At 41.5% G+C, this 12,792-nt stretch overlaps 1 protein-coding gene across 1 annotated transcript in view; it reads right to left on the reverse strand.

Annotated features, from left to right (window-relative positions):
* Positions 1–12,792, reverse strand: part of SUSD6 (sushi domain containing 6) — a 52,388-nt gene that overhangs the window by 25,435 nt on the left and 14,161 nt on the right. The window contains exon 2 of the mRNA XM_075843332.1: positions 11,693–11,855. Within this exon, the coding sequence (XP_075699447.1) occupies positions 11,693–11,798 (106 nt within the window). The 5' untranslated portion in view covers positions 11,799–11,855. The remainder of the gene's footprint in view (positions 1–11,692; positions 11,856–12,792) is intronic.

Consider the following 12,792-nt stretch of genomic DNA (forward strand, 5'->3'; position numbering starts at 1 on the left):
TTATACGTTCATCTGAATAAGCCCTTAGTCTGAAATTATAGGATATTTGATCCTGAACAAATTTGCAAATCATATTGGTTACCAGGTAACTGATAGTTAAAATACATCTATACCCTGCTGGGTCAAAAAATAGGATTTGCTAATGGCAGGAAAAGCCCCTCTTAAAATGTAGATTTCAATAAATTATAAATAAAACATGAAAAAAAATGTGAAAAAAAACAAAAAACACCCTGATGTTGGTGTTCTGTTGAATACAGTTAGGTAAATCGGGACGTACCAAAGACTCAAAAAATAAGCATTGCAATACATCTTTGAAAAAAGTATACCATATCGTTCAGTTAGCTCTCAGGCAGAATGGTATTTATCCTCCCAAGTGTCCGCCCTATGGGTGTTAGGCTATTGGAGACTCACTCACACCTGTATAAGCACCTGTCCCTGATAGTAACCAACCAAAGGCTATTCAGGCGCTCTAAAAAGAGCGACCCCCTGCTTGATTTGAGCCGGAGTCCTGTATTCTATATATCCCTATTATCTAGCTTCAACATGTTTCGCCAGTAATTTTACCTGGCTCATCAGGAAGCAAACTGATATAATGACGGGATGCATTCAAGATTGGCAGTGGCCTCAATCTCTGTGTTTCCGCTGTTAAAGGGAACCTGTCACCAGCATGTCACCTATTAAACCAGGTATACCTGGTGGTAGTGGGTGAAAAATCATTTCTATATAACCTATAATTTTCTTCTTAGTCGGCTTTGTAGCTTTAGTATTCAGCTTTTTAGTGTTCCCACACCGTATGCTAATGAGCATAAGAGAGTCATATCTGCGTTTGAAGAGTCATATCTTCATTCCTCAAGTCTTTCCGCGTTAAACCCGCCTCCTTACTTTTGATTGACAGCTCCTCGCCTTCTCACAGCACACAAAATACCGCGCTTGTGCATGGGTTTCCTCTTCTGGTGTGTCTGCACAAATGGACACCAGAGTATTACGATAAAAGGCGTGAAATGTTTGCAGACCATTTACAGTTGGAGGAGGAATTTGGGGGAGGGGATAACGGTAATGAACTTTTGACAGCAGCGGCCAGTGAGGGGTGAGGAGAGTTCAATAGGTGAAATGCTGGTGACAGGTTCCCTTTAAATACCCTAAATCACACCCACACATGACTCACACACCTCCCCTTTGTGTCCAATCAGCAGAAGCAGGCGTGGCTTGTGCTCTGACGTGACAACTGCCTTGGATGGGGGGCGGGGCTACAGTGGTGACAGTGTCTCTATGGGAGCTAAACAGCGCATTCCCTGGCTTAGAAAAAAAACAAGCTGGCCGTCAGATCAAAGAACGGAGGTGTAATAGCATTCAGTGCTAGAGGATGGTCGTATTAATACAATTCCAAGTGGTGAGGCATAGATGCAAAACATGTTGAAGCTAGATTATAGGGATATATAGAATACAGGACTCCGGCTCAAACCAAGCAGGGGGTCGCTCTTTTCAGAGTGCCTGAATAGCCTTTGGTTGGTGCTTATACAGGTGTGAGTGAGTCCTCAATACCCTAACACCCATGGGGCGGACACTTCGGCTGAATGGTATTAATCCTCCTGAGAGCTAACTGAATGATAGGGCATACTTGTTTCAAAGATTTAGTATCAAGTATTGCAATACTTCTTTTTTTAAGTCTTTGGTAGATCCTGATTTACCCAACAGTATTCAACAGAACACCAACATCAGGGTGTTTTTTGTTTTTTTCACATTTTATTTATAAATTTAATAAAAGTTACATTTTAAGAAGGGCTTTCCCTGCCATCAGTAAATCTGCAAATCACTGATTAAAAATGGATAAATTTTCCACTCGAAAAACCTGTTTGAAATCCTTACCACTAGGGGTTTCCCTTCTTTGTAATTTGGTGTCAACTCACTGTTGAAGGCAAACCCGTCTTTAGCAACAAGGATGCCCGGACGGAATGCAGGCTCACCGTGAGGCTGGAGGGAAGGGGGCTCACGTCAAATAGCCATATCTTGGGCTGGTGACTACCTAGAACAGTGATTCTGGTGGCATATGAAAGATGAGATTCTTATCTTTCATATACCATGCAGCTCTACCTGTGACACAACTGGAGAGATCACCCGCTAAAGACAGAGTCGGGAATGGGAAATGTAAATGCATATAGTATACAGCTTCTATTCCCAACTGGTGATCTCTCTGGTTCGGTCACAGCTATATCCTGGTGGCATATAAAACATAAGACTGCCAGCTTTGAAATGCCACCAGTATCGCAATTCTAGGTGGTCCACAGCCCGAGATATGGCTATTTGAAGTGACCCCCCCCCCCCCCACCACGATTAGTAAGCACCAGTCTGTAGCAATGTGTTACTGGCAGATATGTAGTTTGGTGCAGGCCCCCAGCTTCAGAGAGGAACACAAGTTGGGGGTGCAGACAGAACAGGGCGACTTGTGCTGGAATAAACAATGATACAGCGCTCAAAGAGTTACACAGGTAAAGAATGACCTCCCAATGAGGTCTCTGCATGATTTTACTGAAATCAAAACTTGGAGTTTATTCTTGGTTACTTGCCAACTGTATGCTGAAACCAGAAAAATTAAAACGTTATAGCAATATGTATAAATCTTTAGTTATTTTGCTTCACATTCTGTCTGACTAGTCTTCAAAAAAAAAAAAAAAACATTTCCAAAAGCCCCACTGGACCTCTAATAGGCAAATTAAAAACGTTGTAGTTTGGAATTTATTTTTTTTTGGGGTTAGGCAACGTAGGGCATGACCTGACCAAAACACGTCTGTTGTTGCTTCAATTTCCAGGTTCAAAGGTTAGCTGCAGACGGCTGACACGTGGCAGGGTATAGATCCGCCAGTACAGATTTAAAAAAAAAAAAAACCCACTCTCAATTATCTTAGAGACCCTGGCTCCCACTCCCATTGAAACGCTTATTAAATAAAATGCATTCTGTTCTCCAAATACAGAAGATGCCTGTATTCTCTGTAGACAGATGGGCAGGTCACTGCACTGCCTTTGGGTCACCATAAGGATCAATCACATCCTGCATAGAATGCAGACTATGGCCCTTGTGTATTGTACAGCAAGACAAGAGCTTTGTAAGACCACTGTATGAGGCAGTCACTGCAATGTATGGATATTCAATACTCTCTGTATGCAAGGATGAGAAAATGACAACATAGGCACGAGCACGCCACTCGTGATCAGAAGCTCCAGACAAGTCCTGCGGCTTTATTTTCATCTGTTATGTCATTTAACCCCTTCCCCCTGCATGCATTCTGGGCCCTCATGACCAAAGCAAAATTAGCAGTTTCACGATGTCTTTATTTAATTGGTTATAACGTTGTAGGAATCGAATGTATCCCTACAAATTTGGTATTGTTTTTTTCAGCAGAAACAGGGCTATATTTTGGTGGTATATACTACAGGTTTTTTTTCAAAATTTTACAAAAATGCAAAAAAAGAAAAAAAAGAAGTGTGGAAAAAACCCCAAAACTATTTTCTTCAATTTGTTGTGTACATTTTTTTAAATAAATAATGTTTTTACTTTTGCATGCCTCTAGATTTAATTCTGAATTTGTTCTGATAGCTGGAATACCAAATATGTTGGTGTATGTTATCTCACGGGCACTTGGCAAGGCCTCAAACTAAAGGTGTCCAATTTCACCTAAGGATGACTGTTTCCAATGATGATTTTTAGGCACCAGTTTCTTTGCAGAGGCCCTGTGATGTCGGATCATAAAAATACACTTAAAAATGACCCAATCTGGGAAAGAAGACCCCACAGGGTTTTTACCTATTGGTATAGTTTGTACCTAGGCCTTTCTTCATTTTTGTTGAAATATGACATCAAATATATAAAATGTTTATGACACTATGTATTATCACAGACCTGAAAATATTCATCTAGGGGTATAGTGAGAATGAAAAAAGAAAAAGTCCCCCCCCCCCCCCCCCAGAATTATCATTGACAGGTTCACTTTCGCATTAGGAATCCCTCCCTATTTTGGCTTTCCGCAATTCAGTAATTTGCTACTGTATGGTAGGTCTCAAAGCATGGGTAATTACACAGTCCTGGTTTTGAAGGGCAAAAAAAAACGTGAATCGCTTCTTCAGCCATGTTTTCGGCAAACTCTGCAGCTCTTCTGCGGACACCTTTGTGTCTCAGTGGCAGGGACAGGATGTAAAAAGTGACGCTCCGTGAGTCTCTTGACATCTTCCGACTCATGACTCCTACTTCCCCTCCTTCAAATAAAAGATGTTCAATCATTTTTTCTTGGAATTCCAGATATGTCATGGTTCCCTGGGCCTTTTTGTATATTACATAGGAATTGAAAGTAGAAACCTGCAACATATATATTGCCACTTTCTTGTACCAGGCTCTAGTTTTCTTTTTGATCAAATAAGGTTGGAGAGCTTGGTCTGAAATGTCGACGCCACCCATGAACCTGTTGTACTCTGTAATACAGAGCGGTTTCTGTCTGTCCGCTGTAGCGCCTCTCTCTCTGACAGTGACCTTGGTGTCAGCATGTATAGTGTACAGCATATAAACCTCTCTGATCATTGCACTTAAGTGCAAGAAGTTCATCACTTGCGAAAGCAATGGATTCCCCCTTTTCCAGGCGCATTAAGAGAAGCTGTGGTGGCAATCCTTTGCGGTTTCTACGAACCGTCCCACAGGCCCCTGTTTCGTCAGCGTGAAGGCTTTTGAATAGTGGCACGCTAGAATAAAAATGGTCAGTGTACACTCTGTAGCCTTTTTTGAAGGAACGGCTGTATAAGGTTCATAGACTATTTTTCCACTGACACCAAGGTTTTGTGGGCATCCTGGGGGATTTATTTCACGGTCTCTGCCCTCATATATATTGAAGTCACATGTGTAACCGGTCTTACTCTCACATATTTTGTATAGCTTTACGCCATATCTCGCTCTCTTTGATGGCATGTACTGCCTGAAACACAATCTCCCCTTAAAATTTACAAGGGATTCATCCACACAAGTTCATGTCAGGAGTGTATAATTTTAGAAATGAATCTTTTAGCGCAGTAATAAAGGGCCTCAGCTTGTGAAGGCGATCGTGCCCGGGATCACTTCTTGGCAGGCTTTCTAAATTATTACTAAAATGCAGGAAACTGATTAATGTCTCATACCTGCTCCGGGACATTATTGATGAAAAAATGGGGATTCATGAATAGGACTTGCTGCCCAGTAAGAATGGATGGATGTTTTTTTTTTTTTTTACAATGCCCATATTCAGAATGAGCCCCAAATTTTTTTTTATCTCTGACATTGGTATTAACCCAGACCCTTGCATAACCACATGCAGGCTTTTCTGTCAAAAACTGCCTCGCATAAAGTTTCGTCTGGTCCACAATTAATTGTAAAAGCGCATCCGTAAAAAAAATATGGAAAAAATTGTATGGGATAAAATTCGTGGTGTCAATGTTTATGCCCGGAATGGACATAAATTGGGGCAACTGAGGGATAGAGTTTGCTGCAGGTTCCCAAAAAATTGGCGGTACTATAGGATTACTAGTTCCCACACGTGTGCCTGTGGCTTCTGCAACAGCGGCACCTTCCATAGGGGGGAGTTGTTGAAGCGTCCACAGCAGTACTGGTAGTGTCATCATAACATATTTCCGCTTCTGAAGCGGTTCCAGAGTCACTGCCTGAATCAGGACACAAAATAGCATAAGCTTGTGCTGCGCTGTAAAGTTTGTGCGCAATTCTAATCCGATTCCTCTAACAGTTTTTTTAACTACATTTTTTTCTTATAATGAATTTTTCTTATGACATTTACTATAAAAATTGAAATAAACTAAAAAAACAGGGGGGGGGGGGGTTTATATATGTATTTTTCACTGTTTGTAACTATTTGTCTCTATTCTCTCCACGGGTCTGTCTCTCCTCTCACAAAACCACAACTAAGAGGAGAGGCGGAGAGCGGAGGAGAGAGCCCGCTGTTTACATTCAGCGGCTGGTGATCGCTGTGATGGGGTGTTCACAGCGATCACCTCCTCCTATCAGGATAAAGAGAAAAGAGCCACGGCGCCACTTGGTGTGGATCAAAGAAGGAGAGGTGAGAATAGGAGGAGATATATATGCTCACCGTGAGGTTTAGGAGAGTTCAACGCTGGGGTCCACGGGGTAGCTGCTGCCAGATCCGAGCCGGTTACCGAGGTGACCGCTTAGGTACGAGAGATGCAGGTAAAAACAAATGGATCTATGTTGGCGCTGCTGCTTAATGTGGACAAGGTAAGTATCCAGAGGTCAAGTTTAAGTTTATGAAAACTGTTTAATCGCAACGCGTTTCAGCGCCGAACTGGCGCTTTCATTAGGCATAGGGATACAGGAAAAAAGACACATGTTTATATAAGGCCAGTTCAGATTAGACAATTATGTAAAAAAACCGCGAAAAAACATCAGCAGGTCAAAGTTCAGATGGAACGATCTAATATAATGTAAGTGAAGGTTTTAATGCATAAATAAAAAGACAATTAAAAGAATATAAATAATAAAAGACTGGACGTCCTATCAAAGATTGATTTTGGAACGGAGTAGATTAAAACCATGTGCAGTGTATACGGGACCGGCATCATTCAATTACTTGAAACATTAGTTGGTGTCATCGGGAAATAGGGGTGAGTAGATATTTCTGATTTTATTAATTGTTTATGTTGTGTTATGTTTGGGAAGTAAAGCGATTCTGTATGATAGTTACATTGTTTACACGTTGCCTCGGGAACCAACTGTGTTACGGAAGCCGAGGCGCTCCACAATGGATGGAACGCATGGTGAACCGCATAGCGCAAAAGATCAGAGGAGACCAGGAACAGAAAGCGTATCTGCTAGAACGAACAGAAAACTGGAGATCGGGCGGAGGGTGAGTAAAACGAAATACCAAACGTGGATTTGGGCTAGAAGCCCTGGTTAATATGTTAGTTTGTTACTTGTAGGCGTTTATTTTGAGGAAACGCTGAACAGTTTTACGGGGTGAGGATAGTAATGGTACGGTTGTCCATACCTGTATTCTTTAAAGGTATGTTTTGGTTACAATTGGCACTTGTGCACTTCTTGCAGGAGGATTGAATTTTAATTTAATATGAGTTAAACACGCAAATGTACAATGAGTGATGTATAATCATTATCGAGATAGAATGATGATTATTAGGGTGCTATTTGGAGAGAGGATGTCTCGAGGTATATTGTGTACTGGTATACATCAATTTTATTGGGCTATGTGAGAATGCTTAGGGAATCCAAGCGGTGTCTTATTGTCGGTTTAATAAGGAGTCAGTCAGATCAATTAGTCCAAAGATGACTCTGTGATGTCATTTAGACCCAAAGGGTGAAGTGTATTCATTTTAAAAATCCAGTAGTTTTCCCTTTGTTTTAACTTGCTGAATCTATTTGGGACGTCAAAATTGATATGTTCTATTGGTGTGATTTTAATTTTATTAAATTGGCAATCATGCATTTGAGAGAAATGACGGGATATGCTGTGTTTGAGGTAACCGGTGTTTACATTGAACCGATGGTTGTTAAATGGTCTAGAATAAAGCCCACTAATGACCAGCGTGAAAATGCTTATCGGCGGTCATTAAGGGGTTAAAGCAGCTACAATGTATCACGACCTTGTAGGTGGGACAACGCAAAACATGGGTATAGATGCGGCATCTTTACATTTTGTCTGTACATAGAGACATCTGTTGAAATGCCCCATCAATCCCCGTGTTTTGGGCTGTCCCACCTACCGTATTGTGATACATCGTACTGTAACACATTCATTTATAGACTGGTCAGAAACATTGCTCACCAGGACTACGGGACATGAGGAGGTAGCACTGTTGCTTTAAGACAACACTGCATGCCACTGCACATCATTATAAATTCTTAATGGAGCAGTAAATAATAAAAGGTACTTATTATTGTTATGTAACGTTGCTGCTCAAGGTCAAAATAATAAAGAAACTTTTTTCCTGATGTTGAGTAAATGAGGGACAACTGGTTTAACCTGCTGCAAGCCTGTCCCCAACACACCCTACAAGTGCTAGAACCACAAAAGCGGTTATACCTTGTGCCTGCTGACAAATGTTTTCTATTTAGAACCAAACCCAAATGTATCTATATCTATCATTTGCTGCCAGACCACCAACATAGTATTGGGAGAGAATTCGTGGTAATGGATATATCAGGGCATGGGATGATTTTACAGTTTAAAGACCCTCCATCCACAATGACAGCAGTATGATGACTGGGACCCCTACTGTTTGCACCAATTGCACACGAAAGAGAACATTTTAATCCTTACGTCACTAGCATTAACTGGACATACAATAAATGTAGTGGGATTGGCTGAATAAAGTATTTGGGGGCCTTCTGAACCCCCACGGCAGATGTCAAGGGAACGAAGGATTGGGTATTTTGGGATTTAATGTGCCTCATCCATTGTTCCTGCGGAGGATAAACCACTGCCAGTGGCTTATTCAGTTCTCCTCATTGAAATAAAAGGTTTATGGTGGAGTCCTGTAATATAGCAGTCAGCTGACAGCTATTAAAGGGGTTGTCCACTTTTTATTTTTTCTATTAGTTTATTTATAGAATAGGAAATCACGCAGATTTCTAATATACACGTATTTAAAATTCTGCTCACATACATTTCTTTATGGACAACATCCCTGTAGAGACATTTTATAAATCTAGAGACAGTGGATACAGGCGAGAGCGCGAGAGAGATGGTCACATGACAGACACCATCTTTAGTTAGCCTGTGGATGCATTATACAGGACTAATCTGTGGGCTGTACCATTCCACTGTGTCAGGGGCCTCATGCACTTATAAAAAAAAAATGTACGTGAGCAGAATTTCTAAATACATGTAGATTAGAAAACTGTATGATTTTCTATTCTACAAATGAATAAAAAAAACAATAACAAAAAACTGGGCAACCCTTTTAAATGTGTACGGCCAGCTAGGCGATGACTGCACGGAGTGAAAGCGGAAGGAGTCCAACGATGTATGATGTCTTACTGGTCTTTAAAAAACATATTGAGGATCACATACACACATTCCATGTGCGGATTAAGAAATGAATGTAGGGATCATATTTTATAAACGAGATTGCATTTATAAATAGATTCAGACATGACGCTTGTTTTCTTACATAACAGGATATCGGCTTAGAATTAAGTTGCACTTATTTACATCCGAGTATCTGAATTCAACCAATCACAGCTCAAACAGGAAAGTTGATCTTATAAGGACAACACTGCCAAAAACATTAGGGTTAGTAGCAAGAAGAAAAGGGACAATGGGGCTACCTATTGTGTAAGGTTTACAACTCCCTCATAGCCTCGCTAGATGGAGATATTTTATAAGGGAACATTCCTAAGAATATCATACAGTGACTATTCAGGAAGTAGAAGAAAATTCATGGACTTGTAAAAAGCTAGCTTTAGACAGAAGAATTAATATTGTAGGGATTTACCTATTTGATCCATCCGGCCCATTTGGAACCCTGATAGATTATACGAGATAGGTTGAATTTTAACCTGTCCAATCCTCTGTTTAGCAATTTTCTAAACAGTCTTCATTAAACTTTTTCTACCATCTGTGCTGTAGAGTCTGTGTAACTCCTGTAGACAGCTGGTGTCCTGAAAATTCTCACTCAAATCCGTCAGTCTATTGCTCATGATGGCTAACTGAACTGCCCCCCTGCTCTCAACATTAAGCCTAATGCACATGACCATAGTGATTTTGCAGTCCGTTTTTTGTATTTGCAGTTTATTTGTCTGCAAAAAAAAAAAGTGTGAGAGTGTGTGAGTGTGTGAGTGTGTGAGTGTGTGAGTGTGTGAGTGTGTGAGTGTGTGAGTGTGTGAGTGTGTGAGTGTGTGAGTGTGTGAGTGTGTGAGTGTGTGAGTGTGTGAGTGTGTGAGTGTGTGAGTGTGTGAGTGTGTGAGTGTGTGAGTGTGTGAGTGTGTGATATATCAGTATTCACGGATTCCCCAAATAAATTAGAAGTGCAAGGATGGTCCATATCGTAAATGCGGACCGTAATATGACATGTCCTGAGTTTTTGCGGTCCAACTCTCGTCCCTCATGCGGATCTTGGCAGTTCTAAATTGGCCATATGCTTATTATTAGAACATCTTGTAGATGCCCTTATGGAATGGAGTTTGCTGTAATGTTTCCCTTTAAACATAAATGTGACAACCGCAGCGCCCCCCCCCCCCCCTCCCAATAAAAAAAAAAATATATGTTCTGCATGTTTGATAACTTTGGTAACCATTGGACACAATTTCCATCAATGAAAAACAAGCAGAAAATTATGACAAACATGAACGTTATATCTCTGTTCTCTAAGCCATGGCCAGATCTGTAAAACAATCTCCAAATCTATGGACAATTTTATAGGGGTTTTCCCAAAAAAATGGATTATCCAAAGTGAACCAGTCTCTCGACGACATGCATATCAGAGTGTCCCACTGTTAGCATTGAAGAATTACACAGTTCCCATTGAAATAAAGGGTCTGTGCCATTGACGCTTTAGCTGCTCTATTATCCAGACTGAAGATGAGGGTCCTGAAAAGGGGACCCCCACTGTAACACTATAAGCTTAGAATTCCTTTAAGAGAACCTTTCACCTGCCCATACGTGTGCAGCATGCAATAGGCAGGGCTGCACAAACCCTGGGGCACCTTAAATTTTTTTTTTCCTATCCTCCTCCATTATTTAGATATTGGTGCCGTTATATTTGGCGCCCGATATTTAAATATCCCCTGAATGGTCAATGGGGCGTGTAATGGCAAGGGGACATGTAACATCTCTGTGACACTGTCCAATAAGCTATGGACAGTGTCACAGCAAGAGCTGGAGAGAGGAGAAGTGTGTGTGTGCGCGCGCACGCGCAGCTTGGAGATGTGAAGGTATGCACGCGCACGCTCTCACTCTTCAGCTCTCAGCAGACAAGCTGAATAAGACGGATCTCTCTTACAAGAGATCAGTCTTGTCCTTGTCTGCCGAGAGCTGAAGAGAGCACATGCGCACACAACTCTGATGCGGCTACCGAAGATACTCCCACCGCCAAGGAACAGAAGAATTCACATTCTTCTACTCTTCTGTTCTGTGGTGGCGATGGAGTGGCGAATGCAAACTCGCTCTTCTCTTTCCAGCTCTTGCGGTGACATGGTCCGTAGCTGATTTGACCCGGTCACAGCGATGTTACATGCCTCCTTGCCAATTACATGCCCCATTGACAGTTCAGGGGGTTATTTAAATATCGGGCACCAATATCTAAACAACAGATAGGGAATATTTTTTTATATAGTGGGACAGGGTTTGTACAGCCCTTCCCATTACATGCTGCACAGTATGGGCAGGTGAAAGATTCTCTTTAATAGGGTAATTGACAATAGTTTTCTAAACCAGACAAACCCTTTAATGAGTTGAAAGTGGACAGACTTAGTGCAGACACTAAGCACCACGGGAACAAAAAAATTAAAAGGCAACCAGATAATTGGATTTTAAAATATACCCATCCAGAACCATTCTAACGTCATTAGGATTGCCAATATAATTGACCTAATCACCCTGAATAAATCAATTTAAAAAAAAAAAGACCACGACTGGAAACCTGCTCTCCCTCTGATGTTCTGTGAATGATTTTAGGAGTGTGAAGATGTTCTTACCCGAGCTCAAGCTATATGGTAGACAGGATAGCAGGAGTACTAATAATCCACTTCTTCCAGGTGACACTTCACACCAATGGTTTCTTCCCGGTATTACGGACCACATTTTACTGCCTCAGGATATCTGTAAGCCAGGGGAGAGGTAAGACATCCAGCACTTTTTCTAGAGAAAAAGAGAAAAGAAACATTGGTTTCTCAATACCAACTGCACATTGAAGAAACATAAAAAGAAGAAGTCCTTTGTTGCGTAACTTGTATAGGGTGTATAAGCCACTGAGACATTAGGCAATGACCCTAAACTATGAAGTATTCTCTTACAGACATGCTCTCATAACCTAGCTGTAAGGAAGTATGCTTGGCCTTTCCTTCTAAGCTACTGCCCGCTCTTGCTGCCCTCCTTCATATTAGGCTTTGTACATATTACCACCTAAATAACTGCCATAAAGATGGTTTCTAGCTTATCAGACATGTTTAAAGAGGCTCTGTCACCAGATTTTGTGCAACCCCTATCTGCTATTGCATCAGATAGGTGCTGCAATGTAGATAAGAGTAACGTTTTTGTTTTTTAAAAAACAAGCATTTTTGGCCAAGTTATGACCATTTTTATATTTATGCAAATGAGGCTTTCTAAAGTCCAACTGGGCGTGTATTATATGCGTACATTGGGGCGATTTTACTTCTTTTACTACCTGGGCGCTGTGAATAGAAGTGTCATCCACTTCTCTTCAGAACGCCCAGCTTCTGGCAGTGCAGACACAGCGTGTTCGAGAGATCACGCTGTGTCGTCACTCACAGGTCCTGCATCGTGTCGGACGAGCGAGGACACATCGGCACCAGAGGCTACATTTGATTCTGCAGCAGCATCAGCATCGTTTGCAGGTAAGTCGATGTAGCTACTTACCTGCAAACGCCGATGCTGCTGCAGAATCAACTGTAGCCTCTGGTGCCGATGTGTCCTCGCTCGTCCGACACGATGCAGGACCTGGGGCAGGAAGTGACGTCACAGCGTGATCTCTGGAGAACACGCTGTGTGTCTGTGCACTGCCAGAAGCTGGGTGTTAACGAAGAGAAGTGGATGATGCTGATTCGTCAGCATCATA

The sequence above is a fragment of the Rhinoderma darwinii genome, chromosome 12 (assembly GCF_050947455.1).
Source record: "Rhinoderma darwinii isolate aRhiDar2 chromosome 12, aRhiDar2.hap1, whole genome shotgun sequence".
Lineage (NCBI taxonomy): Eukaryota > Metazoa > Chordata > Amphibia > Anura > Rhinodermatidae > Rhinoderma > Rhinoderma darwinii.